At 45.5% G+C, this 26,187-nt stretch overlaps 1 protein-coding gene across 3 annotated transcripts in view; it reads left to right on the top strand.

The window, feature by feature from the left end:
* The window catches only part of LOC135524568 (phosphatidylinositol 4-phosphate 5-kinase type-1 gamma-like), a 102,277-nt gene extending 76,235 nt beyond the window's left edge, over window positions 1-26,042 (top strand). For 2 of the 3 annotated variants that reach the window (XM_064952227.1, XM_064952228.1), the window contains exons 16-18: window positions 7,170-7,386; window positions 11,852-11,938; window positions 21,243-26,042. In XM_064952227.1, coding sequence (XP_064808299.1) covers window positions 7,170-7,386; window positions 11,852-11,938; window positions 21,243-21,245 — 307 coding nt within the window. In that variant the 3' untranslated portion in view covers window positions 21,246-26,042. The remainder of the gene's footprint in view (window positions 1-7,169; window positions 7,387-11,851; window positions 11,939-21,242) is intronic. The other variant, XM_064952229.1, reaches the window with a different exon arrangement.
* The last annotated feature ends 145 nt before the right edge of the window (window positions 26,043-26,187 follow it).

The following is a 26,187-nucleotide window of genomic DNA, read 5'->3' on the forward strand; positions in this document are numbered from 1 at the left end:
GTACACAGCCTCAGCCTTACTCTCCAGAGACCAGGTACACAGCCTCAGCCTTACTCTCCAGAGACCAGGTACACAGCCTCAGCCTTACTCTCCAGAGACCAGGTACACAGCCTCAGCCTTACTCTCCAGAGACCAGGTACACAGCCTCAGCCTTACACAGCCTCAGCCTCCAGAGACCAGGTACACAGCCTCAGCCTTACTCTACATAGATCAGGTACACAGCCTCAGCCTTACTCTCCAGAGACCAGGTACACAGCCTCAGCCTTACTCTCCAGAGACCAGGTACACAGCCTCAGCCTTACTCTCCAGAGACCAGGTACACAGCCTCAGCCTTACTCTCCAGAGATCAGGTACACAGCCTCAGCCTTACTCTCCAGAGACCAGGTACACAGCCTCAGCCTTACTCTACATAGATCAGGCTCATCTCTACTGAGCAGCACACCCAGTAACCAACACACTGAAACCAGAGCCATGCATTTACAGAGTTCTTAACATGTCAACGGGCATCATGTTGGTTTACTTAACATACTTGTCAGTGCTCACTGTAACTCCGGGATTCCCAAGTGTAAAGTCAGTGTTTCAGATCCTACCTCTGATGGGGCTGCTCTTACCCCAATAGGAACCCAGGCCGCTGCTGCTACGGCACTTTTTACTAATACTAACCTGAAAACGTCTCACCTGGGACAGGCTATCACCTAGGTTATCTAACCCTCCGCTCTGAGAAGTGGGGATGCCGTGTTCCCATTTGGCGGTGATATTAAGTCCCCACCTTACACCTCACTAGGTCCCATTTGGTTATTGGGGTGGCTGTGGCCTGTTGCTATGCTGTTAAGTCCCTTGTTATGTACAGATCACCGCTGCCTCTGGATGTTCTCTGGAACAGCCATCTAATTAGGTTAAGAGAGTGGAGTAGAGTAGAGTGAGACAGACAGGCTAGTAGGGTGAGACCACAGTGACTGTGAAAGGGTGAGACAGACAGGCTAGTAGGGTGAGACCACAGTGACTGTGAAAGGGTGAGACAGACAGGCTAGTAGGGTGAGACCACAGTGACTGTGAAAGGGTGAGACAGACAGGCTAGTAGGGTGAGACCACAGTGACTGTAAAAGGGTGAGACAGACAGGGTAGTAGGGTGAGACCACAGTGACTGTGAAAGGGTGAGACAGACAGACAGGCAGACAGACAGGCTAGTAGGGTGAGACCACAGTGACTGTGAAAGGGTGAGACAGACAGACAGACAGGCTAGTAGGGTGAGACCACAGTGACTGTAAAAGGGTGAGACAGACAGACAGTGACTGTAAAAGTGAGGGTGAGACCACAGTGACTGTAAAAGGGTGAGACAGGCAGACAGGGTAGTAGGGTGAGACCACAGTGACTGTAAAAGGGTGAGACAGGCAGACAGGGTAGTAGGGTGAGACCACAGTGACTGTAAAAGGGTGAGACCACAGTGGCTGTAAAAGGGCTAGACAGACAGACAGGTTAGTAGGGTGAGACCACAGTGACTGTAAAAGGGTGAGACAGGCAGACAGGGTAGTAGGGTGAGACCACAGTGACTGTAAAAGGGTGAGACAGAAAGACAGGTTAGTAGGGTGAGACCACAGTGACTGTAAAAGGGTGAGACAGGCAGACAGGGTAGTAGGGTGAGACCACAGTGACTGTAAAAGGGTGAGACCACAGTGACTGTAAAAGGGTGAGACAGACAGACAGGTTAGTAGGGTGAGACCACAGTGACTGTAAAAGGGTGAGACAGGCAGACAGGGTAGTAGGGTGAGACCACAGTGACTGTAAAAGGGTGAGACAGACAGACAGGGTAGTAGGGTGAGACCACAGTGACTGTGAAAGGGTGAGACAGACAGGCTAGTAGGGTGAGACCACAGTGACTGTAAAAGGGTGAGACAGACAGGCTAGTAGGGTGAGACCACAGTGACTGTGAAAGGGTGAGACAGACAGACAGGCAGACAGACAGGCTAGTAGGGTGAGACCACAGTGACTGTGAAAGGGTGAGACAGACAGACAGACAGACAGGCTAGTAGGGTGAGACCACAGTGACTGTAAAAGGGTGAGACAGACAGACAGGGTAGTAGGGTGAGACCACAGTGACTGTAAAAGGGTGAGACAGGCAGACAGGGTAGTAGGGTGAGACCACAGTGACTCTAAAAGGGTGAGACAGACAGGGTAGTAGGGTGAGACCACAGTGACTGTAAAAGGGTGAGGCAGGCAGAAAGGGTAGTAGGGTGAGACCACAGTGACTGTAAAAGAGGTGAGACAGACAGACAGACAGACAGACAGACAGACAGGCTAGTAGGGTGAGACCACAGTGACTGTGAAAGGGTGAGACAGACAGACAGACAGACAGGCTAGTAGGGTGAGACCACAGTGACTGTAAAAGGGTGAGACAGACAGACAGGGTAGTAGGGTGAGACCACAGTGACTGTAAAAGGGTGAGACAGGCAGACAGGGTAGTAGGGTGAGACCACAGTGACTGTAAAAGGGTGAGACAGACAGACAGGGTAGTAGGGTGAGACCACAGTGACTGTAAAAGGGTGAGACCACAGTGGCTGTAAAAGGGCTAGACAGACAGACAGGTTAGTAGGGTGAGACCACAGTGACTGTAAAAGGGTGAGACAGAAAGACAGGTTAGTAGGGTGAGACCACAGTGACTGTAAAAGGGTGAGACAGGCAGACAGGGTAGTAGGGTGAGACCACAGTGACTGTAAAAGGGTGAGACCACAGTGACTGTAAAAGGGTGAGACAGACAGACAGGTTAGTAGGATGAGACCACAGTGACTGTAAAAGGGTGAGACAGGCAGACAGGGTAGTAGGGTGAGACCACAGTGACTGTAAAAGGGTGAGACAGACAGACAGGGTAGTAGGGTGAGACCACAGTGACTGTGAAAGGGTGAGACAGACAGGCTAGTAGGGTGAGACCACAGTGACTGTAAAAGGGTGAGACAGACAGGCTAGTAGGGTGAGACCACAGTGACTGTGAAAGGGTGAGACAGACAGACAGGCAGACAGACAGGCTAGTAGGGTGAGACCACAGTGACTGTGAAAGGGTGAGACAGACAGACAGACAGACAGACAGACAGACAGGCTAGTAGGGTGAGACCACAGTGACTGTAAAAGGGTGAGACAGACAGACAGGGTAGTAGGGTGAGACCACAGTGACTGTAAAAGGGTGAGACAGGCAGACAGGGTAGTAGGGTGAGACCACAGTGACTCTAAAAGGGTGAGACAGACAGGGTAGTAGGGTGAGACCACAGTGACTGTAAAAGGGTGAGGCAGGCAGAAAGGGTAGTAGGGTGAGACCACAGTGACTGTAAAAGGGTGAGACAGACAGACAGACAGACAGACAGACAGACAGGCTAGTAGGGTGAGACCACAGTGACTGTGAAAGGGTGAGACAGACAGACAGACAGACAGACAGACAGGCTAGTAGGGTGAGACCACAGTGACTGTAAAAGGGTGAGACAGACAGACAGGGTAGTAGGGTGAGACCACAGTGACTGTAAAAGGGTGAGACAGGCAGACAGGGTAGTAGGGTGAGACCACAGTGACTGTAAAAGGGTGAGACAGGCAGACAGGGTAGTAGGGTGAGACCACAGTGACTGTAAAAGGGTGAGACCACAGTGGCTGTAAAAGGGCTAGACAGACAGGTTAGTAGGGTGAGACCACAGTGACTGTAAAAGGGTGAGACAGGCAGACAGGGTAGTAGGGTGAGACACAGTGACAGTGACTGTGAGACCAAGTGACTGGGTGAGACAGAAAGACAGGTTAGTAGGGTGAGACCACAGTGACTGTAAAAGGGTGAGACAGGCAGACAGGGTAGTAGGGTGAGACCACAGTGACTGTAAAAGGGTGAGACCACAGTGACTGTAAAAGGGTGAGACAGACAGACAGGTTAGTAGGGTGAGACCACAGTGACTGTAAAAGGGTGAGACAGGCAGACAGGGTAGTAGGGTGAGACCACAGTGACTGTAAAAGGGTGAGACAGACAGACAGGGTAGTAGGGTGAGACCACAGTGACTGTAAAAGTGTGAGACAGGCAGACAGGGTAGTAGGGTGAGACCACAGTGACTATGAAAAGGGTGAGACAGACAGGCTAGTAGGGTGAGACCACAGTGACTGTAAAAGGGTGAGGCAGGCAGACAGGGTAGTAGGGTGAGACCACAGTGACTGTAAAAGGGTGAGACAGACAGACAGACAGACAGACAGACAGACAGACAGACAGACAGACAGACAGACAGACAGGCTAGTAGGGTGAGACCACAGTGACTGTGAAAGGGTGAGACAGACAGACAGACAGGCTAGTAGGGTGAGACCACAGTGACTGTAAAAGGGTGAGACAGGCAGACAGGGTAGTAGGGTGAGACCACAGTGACTGTAAAAGGGTGAGACCACAGTGACTGTAAAAGGGTGAGACAGACAGACAGGGTAGTAGGGTGAGACCACAGTGACTGTGAAAGGGTGAGACAGACAGGCTAGTAGGGTGAGACCACAGTGACTGTAAAAGGGTGAGACAGACAGGCTAGTAGGGTGAGACCACAGTGACTGTGAAAGGGTGAGACAGACAGACAGGCAGACAGACAGGCTAGTAGGGTGAGACCACAGTGACTGTGAAAGGGTGAGACAGACAGACAGACAGACAGACAGACAGACAGGCAGACAGACAAGTAGGGTGAGACCACAGTGACTGTAAAAGGGTGAGACAGACAGACAGGGTAGTAGGGTGAGACCACAGTGACTGTAAAAGGGTGAGACAGGCAGACAGGGTAGTAGGGTGAGACCACAGTGACTCTAAAAGGGTGAGACAGACAGGGTAGTAGGGTGAGACCACAGTGACTGTAAAAGGGTGAGGCAGGCAGAAAGGGTAGTAGGGTGAGACCACAGTGACTGTAAAAGGGTGAGACAGACAGACAGACAGACAGACAGACAGACAGGCTAGTAGGGTGAGACCACAGTGACTGTGAAAGGGTGAGACAGACAGACAGACAGACAGACAGACAGGCTAGTAGGGTGAGACCACAGTGACTGTAAAAGGGTGAGACAGACAGACAGGGTAGTAGGGTGAGACCACAGTGACTGTAAAAGGGTGAGACAGGCAGACAGGGTAGTAGGGTGAGACCACAGTGACTGTAAAAGGGTGAGACAGGCAGACAGGGTAGTAGGGTGAGACCACAGTGACTGTAAAAGGGTGAGACCACAGTGGCTGTAAACAGGGCAGACAGACAGGTTAGTAGGGTGAGACCACAGTGACTGTAAAAGGGTGAGACAGGCAGACAGGGTAGTAGGGTGAGACCACAGTGACTGTAAAAGGGTGAGACAGAAAGACAGGTTAGTAGGGTGAGACCACAGTGACTGTAAAAGGGTGAGACAGGCAGACAGGGTAGTAGGGTGAGACCACAGTGACTGTAAAAGGGTGAGACCACAGTGACTGTAAAAGGGTGAGACAGACAGACAGGTTAGTAGGGTGAGACCACAGTGACTGTAAAAGGGTGAGACAGGCAGACAGGGTAGTAGGGTGAGACCACAGTGACTGTAAAAGGGTGAGACAGACAGACAGGGTAGTAGGGTGAGACCACAGTGACTGTAAAAGTGTGAGACAGGCAGACAGGGTAGTAGGGTGAGACCACAGTGACTATAAAAGGGTGAGACAGACAGGCTAGTAGGGTGAGACCACAGTGACTGTAAAAGGGTGAGGCAGGCAGACAGGGTAGTAGGGTGAGACCACAGTGACTGTAAAAGGGTGAGACAGACAGACAGACAGACAGACAGACAGACAGACAGACAGACAGACAGACAGACAGACAGGCTAGTAGGGTGAGACCACAGTGACTGTGAAAGGGTGAGACAGACAGACAGACAGGCTAGTAGGGTGAGACCACAGTGACTGTAAAAGGGTGAGACAGGCAGACAGGGTAGTAGGGTGAGACCACAGTGACTGTAAAAGGGTGAGACCACAGTGACTGTGAAAGGGTGAGACAGACAGACAGGCTAGTAGGGTGAGACCACAGTGACTGTAAAAGGGTGAGACAGGCAGACAGGGTAGTAGGGTGAGACCACAGTGACTGTAAAAGGGTGAGAAAAGGGTGAGACCACAGTGGCTGTAAAAGGGTGAGACAGACAGACAGGTTAGTAGGGTGAGACCACAGTGACTGTAAAAGGGTGAGACAGGCAGACAGGGTAGTAGGGTGAGACCACAGTGACTGTAAAAGGGTGAGACAGACAGACAGGGTAGTAGGGTGAGACCACAGTGACTGTAAAAGGGTGAGACAGGCAGACAGGGTAGTAGGGTGAGACCACAGTGACTGTAAAAGGGTGAGACCACAGTGACTGTAAAAGGGTGAGACAGACAGACAGGTTAGTAGGGTGAGACCACAGTGACTGTAAAAGGGTGAGACAGACAGACAGGGTAGTAGGGTGAGACCACAGTGACTGTAAAAGGGTGAGACAGGCAGACAGGGTAGTAGGGTGAGACCACAGTGACTGTAAAAGGGTGAGACCACAGTGGCTGTAAAAGGGTGAGACAGAAAGACAGGAGTGCATGGGGAAAGTTATGGAGTGGCCAGGCAGTGGAACTGTGTCAGATGGGTCTGGGGGGGTTGAGACCCAAGTTAGACATATGGCCTCGGGGAGCTGGGTGGGGTAGTAGGGGAAGGATGGAGGAGACTGGGTAGATTAGCCACCTGGAGACCCTGCTCCTCAAAGCTGCCTCAGGCTCACCTACTTGGTGAGAGGTGAGAGCAAGAGAAAAAAAAAGAGAGGGAGAGAGGTAGAAATAGAGTTGAGGTCCCTGGTTGCATGGCAACTACAACACCAGCCCCTCACCCCCATTAAATACTTATTTCCCAACAAACAGGTCCTTCTCCGAGTCTGAGATGCTGTCACTGTTCTTTAGGAATGCAAGGCTTCACATTTCTGTCTCTATCTAAACACACAAGCTGGGAAAGCTATTTGGGATAAGCTTAAGTCATTCCTAGTAGTTAATGATCTGGGTCTGGACAATAGAGGGATTGTGGTGGCACTGCGCCATCTGGTAGTGTAAGTCTTGGTTAGTGGCTTCTCTGTTCCCATTGATCTAATCAGTCAGTCTCAGCTCTGGGCGGGTTTCAGAGAGAGAGAGAGAGAGTGTGTGTGTGTGTGTGTGACTGACCCCCCCTTTATCTTCTCAGTGAGATACCAGAGGGAGCTGAGGCTTCTGCTGATGTTGTTGCCCCACCCTCCACCTCTCCCCCGGCTGCTGAGGCCCCTGACCCAGAGGCCCCTGCCAGTTCCAAGTTGGTGGAGGTTGAGGGGGACCGCCGGGGCAGCATGGTGTCAGGGTCCGGCTGCACCAGCCAAGCCTCCCAGGACGACGAGGACGACGTAACAATCACAGACATCTACTTTGTAAGTTGTGCTTTCATTGGCACAACATACATGCACACACACTTGGATCGTATTCCTTAGGAAAACATTTTAAAACATTTTGTAACAAAAAACAAAACTGTTTCTCCCTGTTTCAGTTTGTTTTCATCCATTTAGTGCCTAATGAATTGGACCCTGGGCACACAAGGCAGGATTATGATAGATACTAAATACCAACTGCTACCATGTCTATAGGCATACAGCTCAGTTACAGTATACTACAGTATCCTAGCTACTAAAAGCTCCTTGGTTTAAATCTACGTCAGTCGATAGGCATACAGCAGAACATGAAACAGACAACAGCAGACACTAGACTATACACAGCTAGCTCCCATCATTTCCATTGGCCATCATTTCCATTTTTGATTTGTTAAATATTGTTTGTCCATGAGTGTGTAACTTATCATTGCCACCCGTAATGCAGATGGTCAGTGTGTGTTATTAGTGTTGGGTCATGGGAGGGTGTGTGAGTCTCAGATTTGGATGCTGTCATGCCTTTCTACAGAAGCGTTGACAGTAGGAATCCAGAGGGAGCAGAGAGAGAGAGTGAGGTGAGACACCTGCATGGGCGTGTGTTATACCAGAAGACACCACAGTGGGTTGGAGTGTTCAGAATGTTCTGGGGTGTTCAGAGTGGGTTGGATTGGAGTGTTCAGAATGTTCTGGGGTGTTCAGTGTGGGTTGGATTGAAGTGTTCAGAATGTTCTGGGGTGTTCAGAGAGGGTTGGGTGGAGTGTTAAGACTGGGATTTGAGGTGTTTAAGGGTTAATTTAGTCAGTCCATCTCCCTAGCTTCACTTCTGCTTTATCCTAAGCACTTTATGTCATCTCAATCTGGCACTAAACATAATTGAATGTGGGCCCAGACAAATAGGACAGTACTTCAGGCTATGACATCAGCAGATGGTGAAGTAGAGTTATTCTCTCTCTCTTAACTGCATGGGCCTTGTCCTCCTGAACAGACTGCTTCTCTTCAGACAGCCTGACGTTGATCTGACAGGTGTTATTGTAGAAGTCTGGGCTCTACGACACTGAGTTCGGAGCCAGAGCCATGCATTGATGTACGAGTCTGTGGTGAGAAGTGATGAAAAGTCCAGATAGGCAAGTTTCCTCTGGCGTTGCTCGGACGGGTGGACAGTCTCTCCTGCAATGAAACACCTCACACTGTGACCCTGGAGCCTCTGAGGGTCAGTAGGTCTGTCTGTCTGAGAGCTCTTAGTCATCGGATGACCAGCTCAACTCACCAGACCTGCTCTGCCTCTCTACTCTCATGCTGCAGTTCAGGAGAAACAGAGAGGCAACACTTTTAAACAACCACTATCACCACTGTGTCTCTCTGTATCCATGCACCTGTGGTCATTTAGCCAACCAAAGACACGTATTAGGTCATATAACATTCTAACAGCGTTCTAATTTAGTGCTTCTAAACGGTTTCATTTTATGGGTTGTATGGTTGTGTCATCTCATCATTACTGCACATAGCAGTAAACTGCATGAAAAGATTATTGTCTTCTGGGATTTGACTGGTCAAAGTAGACATGACTCTTCATCAGAGAAATGTGTGGGATATTGTACCAGTCCTGAGAGATGGAGTGGATATTACTTTGAGAGGTCATGGAGAGAGGCTGAAGTGATTGTTCTTGTCAGAGCAGGCCCAGGGGAGATGGCAGAGAAGCACTTCACCAGCTCCTGTTGAGTGGCTACAGCCTGAATGATTCATTTATCATTTTACACTCACCCTCTCGCTCTGTCTGCTTCCTATCCCTCGCTCTGTCTGCTTCCTATCCCTCGCTCTGTCTGCTTCCTATCCCTCGCTCTGTCTCCTTCCTATCCCTCGCTCTGTCTGCTTCCTATCCCTCGCTCTGTCTCCTTCCTATCCCTCGCTCTGTCTCCTTCCTATCCCTCGCTCTGTCTGCTTCCTATCCCTCGCTCTGTCTCCTTCCTATCCCTCGCTCTGTCTCCTTCCTATCCCTCGCTCTGTCTCCTTCCTATCCCTCGCTCTGTCTCCTTCCTATCCCCCTCTGTCTCCTTCCTATCCCTCGCTCTGTCTCCTTCCTATCCCTCGCTCTGTCTCCTTCCTATCCCTCGCTCTGTCTCCTTCCTATCCCTCGCTCTGTCTGCTTCCTATCCCTCGCTCTGTCTGCTTCCTATCCCTCGCTCTGTCTCCTTCCTATCCCTCGCTCTGTCTCCTTCCTATCCCTCGCTCTGTCTCCTTCCTATCCCTCGCTCTGTCTCCCTTATCTTCCTCTCTTTCACACTCCCTCTCTCCTCTGATTTATCTGTTGAAGCTGTGACAGAGGCTCCGGGTGGTGAGAGGAAGGAGAAAGGGGGGTGAGAGGAGAGGGAGGGCACCAGACCTGTAAATCCATTCATCATCATGCCTAATTCACATTTCACCATCACAGTCAAAATAGCAACCATCTCTTCTATGAACCTTTCATTTCCATCCATGTTTCATCTTCGTCTTATCTGTCTGTCCTCCATCCCTTTTACCCCTCTGTTCTCCCCCATCTCTCTCTCCCTCCTCTCTCTTTCTTCTTTCTCTCTCCACCCCCCCCCCTTCTCTGTGGGGGTGTGCTGTCAGCTTGCAGACGGGAGAACCTGGGTGTTCTCTCCTGTCCTGTCGGAGGAGAAAGCTCCAGCTGCAGTGTAAGTTAGTAGGACTCTATGGCTCCCAGCTCATAGTCCCAAGCTCTCGTAGTAGGCATCTATCTGCATTTTTGACAAAAAATGTTATTGACATATCCTTGTTCTGTTCAATGCTCTCTACTTATATAGTACTCTGAATACCCCAGTTCATGGTTTTAAGTTCAAAAGAATACAAGATAAAAATTGCTGACACCATTCAAACCAATGAGGGTTCGGAACTTTAAAGCCAAATATCTCAGATTCATCTTTTTGCAGATAGAACCTTATAGTCCCAAGCTCTTATGCCTAGTCAATGCTTCAGTCATGTTTATAAGGATATCAATGGCCTATAGCTGTGGATGGAGTTGTTGTAGGTTAGTCCTCCAGTCTGCTTACTTAGTCTTAGTGCTCTATCTGTAGTGATTCCTCAGACTTTGAACTAGACGGATCCGAATGAAAAGACATGCACAAGATCTCACACAAATGACTTATAAACTGACTTCTCTTGACGAGCATCTTTTCTCTGAGGATGCTTTATGGTGCCTTGATGGGTAAGAGGACATGACACATTACATGCTTTACTTATTGTTACAGATCATTTTTATTTCATCATGTGTTTTATATAATTTGAACAAAAAGGGACATGGCCTTTTGTTAAGCTTCAGTCTGCAATCTGTTCAATAGTCATTTCAAATCTTTATATCATTTTATTGTTTTGCTTTTAGCAGACTGTAGCTTTAATGTTATTCATCCACCTCATCCTCCGCTTTGAGTTTGTTCCTCTTCATGTTGAATCACATCAAACAGCTGGAGAAGACTCTCCCTGTAGAGAGAGAGGGGGAATGATGGGGCAGGAAAGGAGGAGAAAGAAGGGATGAGGTGGCTAAGTTATAGGAGGAGGCTCTTGGCTTCTCATTTGAGGCCATCTGTCTCTCTCCTCCCGCTCCCACTCCCTGTCTTCCCACCTCTCTCTCTCTCACTCTCTCTCTCTCAAATGTGTTCTCAGTCTCTCCCTCTGTCTGTCTCTGTCTCTCTCTCTCTCAAATTCGTTCTCAGTCTCTCTGTCTCCCTCTGTCTCTCTCTCTCGCTCTCTCGCTCTCTCTCTGTCTTTCTCTCTCTCTCTCTCTCTCTCTCTCTCTCTCTCTCTCAAATTCAGCACTGAGGTGCTGTCCCGGCCAAATACTTAATGCACCTAATAGTAAATGCATTAAGAGCACTTTCCTTTATTGAGAATGAAGGGGGGGGGGGAGATGCTTTGAGAGAAGATGTCATTTTGTTTGTTGGCAGTGCTGGCTCCCTCGCTTTCCACCCACCACCCGTTGCCAACCACCCACTCCCACCCTGTTGTCTGGCTGATGTACATTCATCCTTTTTCCTTGTCCACTTCACCTTGGCTTTTGAGATTGATGAGGGGTTAATCAAATAGAAATAGCATAGTCATAGAAAACCATTCTTAGGCACATGATGCATACCAGCCAGCATTAAAACTGAAGACTTTTGACAGTGATAGCAGGAAATGGGAAAAGACTAACATTCTTTTGAAGGAAATGTTAATATTTCATTACACTAACCCTCTACACTGTGTTCTGTTCAAATAGCATTTCCCTATTTCCCCTGCAGTTAGGCTAATCTATATTCCAAGCTCACACTTTCTGTCCTGGCATTTCCTCCTTTGGCATTTTCTAATTTGATTTAATTTTCCTGGCCTGCCTTGTCCTGTCTATCTCTCTTGCCTGCCTCTGCTTCTCTGTGTGCGTCCAATGGCCCCCGCTCTCTCCCTCTCTCTGACGCCCTCTGCTGTGTCGGTTGTGCACCGACAGCCCCCAGAGGACAGGACCTGGGTGTACTCCCCTCTGCACTATGGCAGTGAGTCTAATACCTTGCCGGATGGGGAGGAGAGCGAGACAGTAAGTAGTGAGAATTACACCTCCAGTATCCAGTACAGTGTGTGTATGGGCCGGCCCACCCGTTGTGCCCACTGAATATGGCCGTGCCAGTTACAACCATTTGGTTCCCTCTCTGTTCACCATGCAACCCCCAACTCTCACTGCATGCTGCTCAGTTCTTTCACTGTGGTGCCTCGGCCTCATACTCTCGGTCTGTAGGCCTGGCTGGCTGGTTGCATGTAGTTCGGTAACTTGGCACATGTCTCCTTCACCTCATGGCTCATGCATCACCATTATCAGATCCCAGACCCGCACAGCTACTGTTGCCAATATCACTATTTTTTTCTGAAACAACTGACCAACAATACAGTATAAGCCTGTGCTTTGACATGTACAGTAAAAAGCAGTTGGTCAGTTGAACGGCAAATAAGTAAAGCAAATAAATAGCTATTACATTTGATTTGTACAGTTCCTCTCTGAAACACAATAATGTGTTTTCTTTGAGGAAAATAGGCACTTTTCTCTTGACATTCACTTGGACTTTGAGAAGCGATTGCGTGATGATTATTTTAGCAACCGTGTGATGCAGCATGACAACTTTAATGCAATTGGTCGACAGTCTGCTCGGTGGGGCATTATATGTTCATTTTTTCATTGGATTCCTATCTCTTTTGTATAATATCTCTGACAACGGAACCATGCAATGCACCCTGGACTAAAGAGGCAGACAAATAGGAAAAATGTGCTAGACCCTCTGTTAAATTACACATTTCTCGAGGTAGGAATATTGCAAAAAATATGATCCATATTTAATTCGAGAGAAGATCTCCTCCCGAGGTATGATATCAGCCAGTATTAAAATATGACATGTATGATAGACGTCTTCGTGATGTACAACTCGTTTTCCTATTAACTTCCATTGTAGTGAGAGACTTTATCACAGTGCTACGTCATACCGGCCAAATATATGCCTGCTTGAACGCCAATAACGCACAAATATAGCCCCCCCCCTTAATTGTAATGGTGAGAGGGTTAGCATCTCTTGGCATAATATTTGTGCGTCTAACTTTCTCACTCATTATTATTCACAATTTATTTAGGACTATCCATACTCATGGTAGCATCCACCTTAATGTATAGTCGTGGACAAAAGTTTTGAGAATGACACAAATATTAATTTTCACAAGTCTGCTGCCTTAGTTTGTATGTTGGCAATTTGCATATACTCCAGAATGTTATGAAGAGTGATCAGATGAATTGCAATTAATTGCAAAGTCCCTCTTTGCCATGCAAATGAACTAAATCCCCCCCCCCCCCCCCCAAAAAAAATCCACTGCATTTCAGCACTGCCACAAAAGGACCAGCTGACAACATGTCAGTGATTCTCTCGTTAACACAGGTGTGAGTGTTGACTAGGACAAGGCTGGAGATCACTCTGTCATGCTGATTGAGTTTGAATAACAGACTGGAAGCTTCAAAAGGAGGGTGGTGCTTGGAATCATTGTTCTTCCTCTGTCAACCATGGTTACCTGCAAGGAAACACGTGCCATCATCATTGCTTTGCACAAAAAGGGCTTCACAGGCAAGGATATTGCTGCCAGTAAGATTGCACCTAAATCAACCATTTATTGGATCCTCAAGAACTTCAAGGAGAGCGGTTCAATTGTTGTGAAGAAGGCTTCAGGGCACCCAAGAAAGTCCAGCAAGCGCCAGGACCTTCTCCTAAAGTTGATTCAGCTGTGGGATCGGGGCACCACCAGTACAGAGCTTGTTCAGGAATGGCAGCAGGCAGGTGTGAGTGCACCTGCATGTGTGATGCAAAAACTTTTGGAGGATGGCCTGGTGTCAAGAAGGGCAGCAAAAAAGTAACTTCTCTCCAGGAAAAACATCATGGGCAGACTGATATTCTGCAAAAGTCATTTTCTCTGATGAATCCCCTTTCCGATTGTTTGAGGCATCCAGAAAAGAGCTTGTCCGGAGATTACAAGGTGAGCGCTACCATCAGTCCTGTGTCAAGCTAACAGTAAAGCATCCTGAGACCATTCATGTGTGGGGTTGCTTCTCAGCCAAGGAAGTGGGCTCACTCACAATTTTGCCTAAGAACACAGCCATGAATAAAGAATGGTACCAACACATCCTCTGAGAGCTACTTCTCCCAACCATCCAGAAACAGTTTGGTGAAGAACAATTTGTTTTCCAGCATGATGGAGCACATTGCCATAAGGCAAACGTGATAACTAAGTGACTCGGAGAACAAAACATCTATATTTTGGGTCCATAGCCAGGAAACTCCCCTGACCTTAATCCCATTGAGAACTTGTGGTCAATCCACAAGAGGCGGGTGGACACACAAAAACCCACAAATTCTGACAATCTCCAAGCATTGATTATGAAAGAATGGGCTGCCATCAGTCTGTAGAAGTGTTTAGAAACATATTTTATTATTATTTACAATAAAAGACACAATACATTATTTACCATTAATTTCCATTGGGAACAAAATAATCTGAAACAACCAAAACAAACAGCAAATATATCCAACAATTTTGTAGAACCACATTGCATGCTCGGGAATATGGAATCAAATTTTTGACTACTTTAGTACACATTCGGTGCCTTCATAAAGTTTTCCTACCCGTTGACTTATTCCACATTTTATTTTGTTACAGTCTGAATTTAAAATAGATTGCATTTAGATTTTTTTTTTAATCAATGGCCGACACACAATACCCCATAAGGTCAGTGGATTTACAAATCTTCTTTTTTTAACTGAAATGTTTAGAGTCTAAGTATTCCCCTCCTTTGTTATGACAAGCCAAAATAAGTTCAGGAGTCAAAATAAATTGCATGGATTCACTCTGCAATAATATTGTTTAACATGATTTTTTAATGACTGACTCATCGCTGTACCCCACACATTTTTTTTTTACCTTTTATTTAACTAGGCAAGTCAGTTAAGAACAAATTCTTATTTTCAATGACTGGGAACAGTGGGATAACAGGGGCAGAACAACAGATTTTTACCTTGTCAGCTCGGGGATTTGATCTTGCAACCTCTCGGTTACTAGTCCAACGTTCTAACCACTAGGCTACCTGCCGCCCAAACTGATGCTGGTACAAACATTTACATCATTTACATTTAAGTCATTTGGCAGACGCTCTTATCCAGAGCGACTTACAAATTGGTGAATTCACCTTATGACATCCAGTGGAACAGGCACTTTACAATAGTGCATCTGAATCATTTAAGGGGGGGGAGAAGGATTACTTTATCCTATCCTAGGTATTCCTTGAAGAGGTGGGGTTTCAGGTGTCTCCGGAAGGTGGTGATTGACTCCGCTGTCCTGGCGTCGTGAGGGAGTTTGTTCCACCATTGGGGGGCCAGAGCAGCGAACAGTTTTGACTGGGCTGAGCGGGAACTGTACTTCCTCAGTGGTAGGGAGGCGAGCAGGCCAGAGGTGGATGAACGCAGTGCCCTTGTTTGGGTGTAGGGCCTGATCAGAGCCTGGAGGTACTGCGGTGCCGTTCCCCTCACAGCTCTGTAGGCAAGCACCATGGTCTTGTAGCGGATGCGAGCTTCAACTGGAAGCCAGTGGAGAGAGCGGAGGAGCGGGGTGACGTGAGAGAACTTGGGAAGGTTGAACACCAGACGGGCTGCGGCGTTCTGGATGAGTTGTAGGGGTTTAATGGCACAGGCAGGGAGCCCAGCCAACAGCGAGTTGCAGTAATCCAGACGGGAGATGACAAGTGCCTGGATTAGGACCTGCGCCGCTTCCTGTGTGAGGCAGGGTCGTACTCTGCGGATGTTGTAGAGCATGAACCTACAGGAACGGGCCACCGCCTTGATGTTAGTTGAGAACGACAGGGTGTTGTCCAGGATCACGCCAAGGTTCTTAGTGCTCTGGGAGGAGGACACAACAAACAGATGCTGGTACGTACAGTGCATTCGGAAAGTATTCAGACCCCTTGACTTTTTTCACATATTGTTATGTTACAGCCATATTCTTCATCAATCTACACACAATATTGCTCCGGAGGAGCTGGCTGCCATTTTACGGGCTCCTAACCAATTGTGCGATTTTTGTGGGAGGGTTTTGCATTTTTTGTAATTTATTTTGTACATAATGTTTCTGCCACCGTCTCTTATGACCAAAAAGAGCTTCTGGATATCAGGACAGTGATTATTCACCTCGTACTGGACAATTATTTTTCTTTAGCGTTTCAAAAGCAAAAGATTTACTCAAGATACCAGATCAGGCCCAAATCCCCATAATTCACATGAAGAAAAGACTCCGATACAGGGGACGCAGGTCCAGGTGCCTTGTGAGAATTCGTCAGCGAGTGGGTAACCCGCCTCTACCATCCGTCCTATTGGCCAATGTAGAATCATTGGATAATAAACTGGATGTGCTCTGATCTAGACTATCCTACCAACAGGTAATTATAAACTGTAATATCTTATGTTTCACCAAGTCGTGGCTGAACGACGACGTGGATAACATACAGCTGGCTGGGTTTTCGGTGCATCGGCAGGACAGAACAACTAACCTCCGGTTAGACAAGGGGTGGTGGTCTGTGTCTATTTGTCAGTAACAGCTGGTGTGCAAAATCTAATATTAAGGAAGTCTCGAGGTTTTGCTCGCCTGAGGTAGAGTGCCAGCATCGTTTTGTGGTGGTAAATAGACAGCTACGAAGAATATAGATGAACTCTCTTGGTAGATAGTGTGGTCTACAACTTCTCATGAGATACTCTACCTCAGGCGAACAAAACCTCATCTCATGATAATCTGTAGACCACACTATCTACCAAGAGAGTTCATCTATATTTTTTGCAGCTGTCTATTTGCCACCACAAACCGATGCTGGTACTTAGACCGCAACAAGCTGCGGTCTTAATCAAACAAGAAAATGCTCATCCAGAGGCGGCTCTCCTAAATCCGTTTTACCACATTTCTACCAACATGTTACATGTGCAATCAGAGAAAAAAAATAACTTCCTTTACTCCACACACAGAGACGCGTGTCTGACCATAATTATATCCTCCTGATTCCTGCTTACAAGCAAAAACTAAAGCAGGAAGTACCAGTGACTCGCTCAATACGGAAGTGGTCATATGATGCAGATGCTAAGCTACAGGACAGTTTTGCTAGCACAGATGTTCTGGGACTCATCCCATGGCAATGAGGAGTATACCACATCAGTCACCGGCTTCATCAATAAGTGCATCGATGACGTTGTCCCCACAGTGACCGTATGTACAAATCCCAACCAGAAGCCATGGATTACAGGCAACATCCACACTGAGCTAAAGGGTAGAGCTGCTGCTTTCAAGAAGCAGGACTCTAACGAACCATCAAACAGGCAAAGCGTAAATACAGGACTAAGATTAAATCCTACTACACCGGCTCGGATGCTCGTCGGATGTGGCAGGGCTTGCAAACTATTACAGACTACAAAGCCCAGCCGCGAGCTGCCCAGTGACACAAGCCTACCAGGCGAGCTAAATGACTTCTATGCGCGCTTCGTGGCAAGCAACACTAAAGCATGCATGAGAGCACCAGCTGTTCCCAACAACTGGATGATGACGCTTGCCGTAGCCAATGTGAGTAAGACATTTAAACAGGTCAACATTCACAAGGCCGACGGATTACCAGGATGTGTACTCTGCGCATGTGCTGACCAACTAACATGTCTTCACTGAAATTTTCAACCTGTCCCTGGCCAAGTTTCAAGCAGACCACCATAGTCCCTGTGCCCAAGAACACCAAGGTAACCTGCCTAAATGACTACCGACCCATAGCACTCATGTCTGTAGCCATGAAGTGCATTGAAACGCTGGTCATGGCTCACATCAACACCATTATCCCAGAAACCCTAGACCCACTCCAATTTTCATACCGCCCCAACAGATCCACAGATGACGCCATCTCTATTGCACTCCACCCTGCCCTTTCCCACCTGGACAAAAGGAACACCTACGTGAGAATGCTGTGCATTGACTACAGCTCAGCATTCAACACCATAATTCCCTCAAAGCTCATCACGAAGCTAAGGACCCTGGGACAAAACACCTCCCTCTGCAACTGGATCCTGGACTTCCTGATGGGCCGCCCCAGGTGGTAAGGGTAGGCCATAACACATGCTGATCCTCATTGCCATGCTGATCCTCAACACAGGGGCCCCTCGGGTGCGTGCTTAGTCTCCTCCTGTACTCCCTGTTTACCCATGACTGCGTGGCCAAGCACGACTCCAACACCATCATTCAGTTTGCCGACGACACAACGGTGGTAGGCCTAATCACCGACAACGATGAGACAACCTATGGGGAGGAGGTCAGAGACCTGGCAGTGTGGTGCCAGGACAAAAACCTCTCCCTCAATGCGATCAAGACAAAGGTGATGATCGTGGACTACAGGAAAAGGAGGGCAGAGCACACCAAAGTTCACATCGACATGGTTGTAGTGGAGCAGGTTGAGAGCCTCAAGTTCCTTGGTGTCCACATCACCAAGACAGTTTTGGTCCATGGTCCAAGCACACCAAGACAGTTTTGAGGAGGGCACGACAAAGTCTATTCCCCCTCAGGAAACTAAAAAGTTTTGGCATGGGTCCTCAGATCCTCAAAAGGTTCTACAGCTGCAACATCGAGAGCATCACTGCCTGGTACTGCAACTGCTCGGCCTCCGACCGCAAGGCAGTACAGAGGGTAGTGCGTATGGCCCAGTACATCACTGGGGCTAAGCTGCCTGCCATCCAGGACCTCTACACCAGGTGGTGTCAGAGGAAGACCCTAAAAATTGTCAAAGACTCCATCCACCCCAGTCATAGACTGTTTTCTCTAATACCGCATGGCAAGCGGTACCGGAGTGCCAAGTCTACGACCAAATGGCTTCTCAACAGTTTTTACCCCCAAGCTGTAAGACTCCTAAACAGGTAATCAAATGGCTACCCAGACTATTTGCATTGTGTGCCCCCCCCAACCCCTCTTTTACGCTGCTGCTGCTCTCTGTTTATCGTATATGCATAGTCACTTTAACTTTGCATACATGTAAATACTACCTCAATTTGCCCGACTAATCGGTGCCTGTATATAGACTCACTACTGTTATAGACTCACTACTGTTATAGCCTCACCACTGTTATAGACTCACTACTGTTATAGACTCACTACTGTATGTGGCCTCACTACTGTTATAGACTCACTACTGTATATAGTCTCACTACTGTTATAGACTCACTACTGTTAGACTCACTACTGTATGTGGCCTCACCACTGTTATAGACTCACTACTGTTATAGTCTCACTACTGTTATAGACTCACTACTGTATGTGGCCTCACTACTGTATATAGCCTCACTACTGTTATAGACTCACTACTGTATGTGGCCTCACTACTGTTATAGCCTCACTACTGTTATAGCCTCACTACTGTTATAGCCTCACTACTGTTATAGCCTCACTACTGTATATAGACTCACTACTGTTATAGACTCACTACTGTATGTGGCCTCACTACTGTATGTGGCCTCACTACTGTTATAGACTCACTACTGTTATAGTCTCACTACTGTTATAGACTCACTACTGTATGTGGCCTCACTACTGTTATAGTCTCACTACTGTATATAGCCTCACTACTGTTATAGACTCACTACTGTATGTGGCCTCACTACTGTATGTGGCCTCACTACTGTATGTGGCCTCACTACTGTATGTGGCCTCACTACTGTTATAGACTCACTACTGTATGTGGCCTCACTACTGTTATAGTCTCACTACTGTATGTAGCCTCACTACTGTTAGACTCACTACTGTATGTGGCCTCACTACTGTATGTGGCCTCACTACTGTATGTGGCCTCACTACTGTATGTGGCCTCACTACTGTATGTAGCCTCACTACTGTTATAGTCTCACTACTGTATATAGCCTCACTACTGTTATAGACTCACTACTGTATGTGGCCTCACTACTGTATGTGGCCTCACTACTGTATGTAGCCTCACTACTGTTATAGCCTCACTACTGTATATAGCCTCACTACTGTATGTGGCCTCACTACTGTATGTGGCCTCACTACTGTTATAGTGTCACTACTGTATGTAGCCTCACTACTGTATGTAGCCTCACTACTGTTATAGACTCACTACTGTATGTGGCCTCACTACTGTATGTGTCCTCACTACTGTATGTGGCCTCACTACTGTTATAGTCTCACTACTGTATGTAGCCTCACTACTGTATGTAGCCTCACTACTGTTATAGTCTCACTACTGTATGTAGCCTCACTACTGTTATAGACTCACTACTGTATGTGGCCTCACTACTGTTATAGTCTCACTACTGTATGTAGCCTCACTACTGTATGTAGCCTCACTACTGTTATCGACTCACTACTGTATGTAGCCTCACTACTGTTATAGACTCACTACTGTATGTGGCCTCACTACTGTATGTAGCCTCACTACTGTTATAATCTCACTACTGTTATTATTTACTGTTGTTTTTTTATTTCCTTACTTATCTATTGTTAACCTATTACCTATTTTTTACCTAAAAATTGCACTGTTGGTTAGGGCCTGTAAGTAAGCATTTCACTGTAAGGTCTACACCTGTTGTATTCGGGGCACGTGACAAATACACTTAGATTTGATTTTAGTCCGGGGTATTTTAAGAAATCTAAGCTGCAGTAGTAGTAGTAGAAGCTCAGAGCTGTAGCAGGCTGGCTGACCCTTTGTCAAAGTCCACTGCACTGGTTTATGGCAAGGAGGAAGTAGCTGTGAATGGAATTGTCACTTCCACCCCTGGCCCATTATTTCCCATAGAGAAGACACACACACACACATACAACTGTCACTTCCACCTCACCATGAGACAGGAGCTGCCACTGCCAGCAGAATGAGTGGAAGCAGAGCCTGTGGGACATGGCATTACAGTGCCTAGTGGAAGGAGACTGTCTCTTAGGGTTTGTCTCAACATAGATGAATACAAAATGTAAAAACAGTCATGAAAATGTTTTGTTGAGCTGATCTTCATGAGGAAAAATACTACCTTTCTCTCTTTCTACCCTCTATTTTATGTGTTTATGTCCTCCCTTGCCTGCCTTGTGAATTATTGATATAGACCTTTGATAAATAAATGTACTTTGATAAGGGTTATACCCTAGTTATACAGTGCTGTGGGGGAATTAATAGATTTTATTTGACACTATTGACATGAATATATGCCAAATATTTACAACCTCTATTCCCCTTACAATTTCTCTTTCTCTGTCTCTCTCTCTCTCTCTCTCTTTCTCTCTTTTTTCTTTTTTTCTTCCACCAACAGTAAACACTCCTCCATAGAGCTGAGAGGAGAATGACTCTGTGGAGAGAGGAGCCATCAGATTGATCCCCAGGCCTTTTAAGTGGCAGGCAGCAGAATGATTCCAGTCCCGACCTGTATTTTAAACCATGGATACAAAAGCAGAACAGACAAAATACTGTGAGGAAACCCCCCTAGACATCCCATTATCATTGTGTTGATGATATGATCCATTCCTCTCCTTTCACCCTCACCTCAACCAAAAATGACCCTACCATGATAAAAACAGGGCCTCAAATGGCTATGCTACGTCTAACATGCCCCATGAGAACAGGGGCGTCAAGTCATCTCTGTTACTCGCCACACATTCCCAACGGTTGATTAAGTCAAATGGTCACATGTATTTTATTGATATCATGTTAATTTATATTGTTTGCTTTTTCTTTGTTTTTAGTTTAGTTTCTTTATTTTTTGAACTTTTTTCAACACTTTATTTATTTTCATAAACAGAAAAAATTATTGCTCGACTGTGTTTCACAAAACATGATTTTGTGCATATTTATAAGCCTACTGTATTATTTTACAGGTTTATTTGTTAGTTGTCAAGTATTTATTTTGACATTTCTATCACAGTATTGCTATACTTCCCATACACTCCTGCTGAATGCACCTCTCATGAGTCTCCAAGCCTCAAAACCAGATCATTGCAACACTAACTAATGTTGAGACATTGTCTATCATTTCAGAATCCTACATCATTACAATGTCTTCCAGGACCACCCAGCTTTTGGATAAATGCAACAACAACAAAAAATTCCAAGCATAATGAGTTATTGAGTTCTCTTAATATGAAATGAAATGCCAACAGTTTAGCAATCAAACTTTGGCTCTGGATTTGAGCTCTGCTGGACATGGGTATTAGCCAGGCTAGTAGGCTAACTAAGAGTCCTCCTGACTCCAGAGTCTGGAAAGGCTATTTTGACGTCTGCACGATGTGACGATAAGGAAGGGGATGTGCTTGTTTTACTGATTGGTTCTCTTCTGTATTTTTCTCATTCCAACACCCACATGGACAGCCATTCACAGCTATCCAATACAACTGTTGAATTTTCACATCCAAACAACATGAGGGCTCAACCTCCCCAGAAAAAAAGAGAGGAAAAAAAGTTTGAGAAAACCAATCAAAGCTCAGTACATTCAGGAGCACATTTCTGCACAAATACTGCATTTACAATGGCCTCCTTTCCAGACCAGTGTGTCACAGCTCTCCCTTGCTGTGAGTCACTTGAGTCGGGTCAACCAGGCTAGTGACCTTAGGCTAATGGATTGGATTACTTAGGACAAATAACAATATCATATCATGGCCAGAATGAATTCATACTTCTGTTATTTAGTAAGGGTTAATCAGAAAGGGAATTCAGGCTGCACTTTATGTATTAACCATCATTAGATGTGAAAGTGTCGTCTTTATCACAATCCTCTGGCATAGGATTCATGTTTTTTAGTCTTTATGTGGATTACATGTTTTAAAATTTAAGTTACATTTTTAACAGTTTTATTGCTCTTTTTCTGTTTCACACTTGGCTGTCTAAATTAAAGTTGGTGTGTTTGTATGTCTGTGTGTGAGGCAAGGTGTCAGAACTTGTAAACTATTTATGCGCGGTGCCCAGTTGTAATCAGTTGTTAATGTCATCAAGAGACCATAGCAGCAATATTTTCTACAGTGCAGTAGTTGTAAAGTTACTTTTAATTGCCTTAAATAGACATTAAAATTCAAATATTGATTTGATTTTTCATTCTAGTGCTGTTGTATTTATTCATTTCAAGTAATTTGTTCAATCCTGTGGTTGTGCTCCTGAGAATGTGTATATAGAATTATAAATACATATATAAAGATATAAATATATTTTAAATTTGAATTGGAGAATATTATTTTTATTTGATTACATTTTTTGCTGCCGGCAAGAAAAGATGAAGAGCAACACATGAATTACTGTACCATATGTTTTAATGAGCTGACAAAATGCAGCTCTATTTATGGTGTATAAATCACTGCTGTCTCTGTATGATATCTGTAACTGAAGAGTTTTACTGTACATGCACATCAGTAGGGGTTCTTCCAACAGTTTAGCTGTATTTGTGTGTGTGTGTGTGTGTGTGTTTTCAAATCGCTATGTGCCCTCACTTAGGGAGAGTCCTTTACAGAGACAGCATGATTTAAAAATGAATATGCATATCAGAAATATGTCTAGTGCATTGGGTAAGTAGTCAGACCCCTTGACTTTTTCCACTTTTTGTTACGTTACAGCCTTATTTTAAAATATATTTTTCAAAATGTAACCCTCAATCTACACACAATACCTCCATAATGACAAAGATAAAACAGGTTTTTAGACATTTTTGCAAGTGTATAAAAATAAAAAAAACTATCACATTTCCATAACAATTTAGACCCTTTACTCAATACTTTGTTCAAGCCCCTTTGGCAGTGATTACAGCGTTGAGTCTTCTTGGGTATGACGCTACAAGCTTGGCACACCTGTATTTGGTGAGTTTCTCCTTTTCTTCTCTGCAGATCCTCTCTGTCAGGTTGTATGGGGAGCGTCGCTGCACAGCTATTTTCAGGTCTCTCCAGAGATGTTAAATCGGGTTCAAGTCCGAGCTCTGGCTGAGCCACTCAAGGACATTCAGAGACTTGTCCCGAAGCCACTCCTGTGTTGTCTTGGCTGTGTGCTTAGTGTCGTTGTCCTGTTTGAAGGTGAACCTTCGCCCCCAGTCTGAAGTCCTGAGTGCTCTGGAGCAGGTTTTCATCAAGGATCTCTCTGTACTTTGCTCTGTTCATCTTTTCCTCGATCCTGACTAGTCCCTCAGTCCATGCCACTGAAAAACATCCCCACAGCATGATGCTGCCACCACTATGCTTCACCGTAGGGATGGTGCCAGTTTCCTCCAGATGTGACGCATGGCATTCAGGCCAAAGAGTTCCATCTTGGATTCATCAGACCAGAGAATCTTGTTTCTCGTGGTCAGAGTCCTTTAGGTGCCTTTCGGCAAACTCCAAGCGGGCTGTCATGTGCCTTTTACTGAGGAATGACTTCTGTCTGGCCTGATTGGTGGAGTGCTGCAGAGATGGTTGTCCTTCTGGAAGGTTCTCCCATCTCCACAGAGGAACTCTGAAGCTCTGTCAAAGTGACCATTGGGTTCTTGGTCACTCCAATCAAGTTGTAGAAACATCTCAAGGATGATCAATGAAACAGGATGCACCTGATCTCAATTTTGAACAAACGGTCTGAATACTTAAGTTATTTCTGTTTATTTTTAATATATTTGCTAAAATGTCGAAACCTGTTTATGCTTTGTCATCATGGGGTATTGTGTGTAGATTGATGAGGAAAAACAATCAATTTTAGAATAAGGCTGTAACATAACAAAATGTGGAAAACGTTAAGGGGTCTGAATACTTTCCAAATGCACTGTATATCTGTGTATATTCATCTATTTATACATGAGGATAAATAGGTGTGTGTGTGTTTGGACTCAATAAAGCAGTTATATGTCTATGAAATAGAGTATTTGCCCATGTTTCCAAAGTTGTGTGTGTCTGTGTAATTCCATGTCTATATAGCTGATGTTGGCAAGCAGGGAATTCCCTCCATGTGTCTCCCATGCTACTGTTCAGCGTATGCTGTGAAAAACAATCTTCATTGTGATGTGCTTGATTTTCGTGTGGCCTTTTCCCCTTAGCTTGCAATAAAGCACACGGAAGATACATTTTAAGAGAAGCATATTGACCTGCTTAGTATAGAATTCAACTTTTCAACTGGTGAGAATAGCAACATGATGTTCAAGGCACAGTACTCAAACATATCTTCGATTTATGACATCTTATCTGAGCAGTACTGGTGAATGAGGGAGGTAAAGAACATGTTTCATAACAACACTCAGGAAAATGTTACTGTAGTTGGTCCTCATCACTACAGAAACGTTTCTGAGGTTACCAGTGAGTCACTTGTCAACTGAGCTGATTATTATGCTAATCCACAAATGAAGTTCATTACTAGACTGGTGGTTACACTTTTAAGTAGGAGGCCTACAGCTATAACAATACAATTGAATAGTAGGAAAGTGTTTAAATATGTTATGCAATCATGGTTTTATTATGTCAAAATTATGAGGTTCTTATGAAATATTTTTACATGTATTGATCCTTAATTTGTCTGTTCTAATGAAATGTAATACATGTTCTCAACAGTTGTTTGCACCGTTACCTGCCCATATTGTGGCTATATAATCTTTATTTTGATTGTCTTTTTAAATTGAATTTTCTCATTGGTATTTTGCTTGAATGTTTTACATAAGAGAAAATATGCCCTGTGACAGTGCCATTTCATTAAAACATTGAGCTATATATCTGAGACCAGTGACATTAAAATGTCTTGTCAAATGTCTGGTCCCGTGTGTCTCAGTTGATAAAGCATGCCGCTTGCAACGCCAGGGTTTTAGGTTGATTTCCACGGGGACCAGTAAGAAAATGTATACATTCAGTACTGTAAATCGCTCTAGATAAGAGTGTCTGATAAATTTCTGAAATGTAACCAAAAGAAACTGTCAAAGCGCTGGGATGATTCAATTGTATGTCCTTCTCTTAATTTATTTGTCAATAAAAAGTTGCAGAAAAACAAATTAAGTAAAACAAAATAATTTTTAAAACGAATACCAACATGTCTATTTATGTCAATGCATTCACTACTGTAAATCGCTCTGGATAAGAGCGTCTGTTAAATTACTAAAATGTAACTCAAATAAACGGTCAAAGTGCTGGGATGATTCAATTGTATGTCATTCTCTTAATTTACATGCCAATAAAAAAAAACGAATACCAGCGTGTCTATTTATGTCACTGAGACGTTCCCATGATCAAAGTGCCAGAGCCAGAGGGCGGGAATGAACGAATGGAACGCTCAAATCG

The sequence above is a fragment of the Oncorhynchus masou genome, chromosome 31 (genome assembly GCF_036934945.1).
Source record: "Oncorhynchus masou masou isolate Uvic2021 chromosome 31, UVic_Omas_1.1, whole genome shotgun sequence".
Lineage (NCBI taxonomy): Eukaryota > Metazoa > Chordata > Actinopteri > Salmoniformes > Salmonidae > Oncorhynchus > Oncorhynchus masou.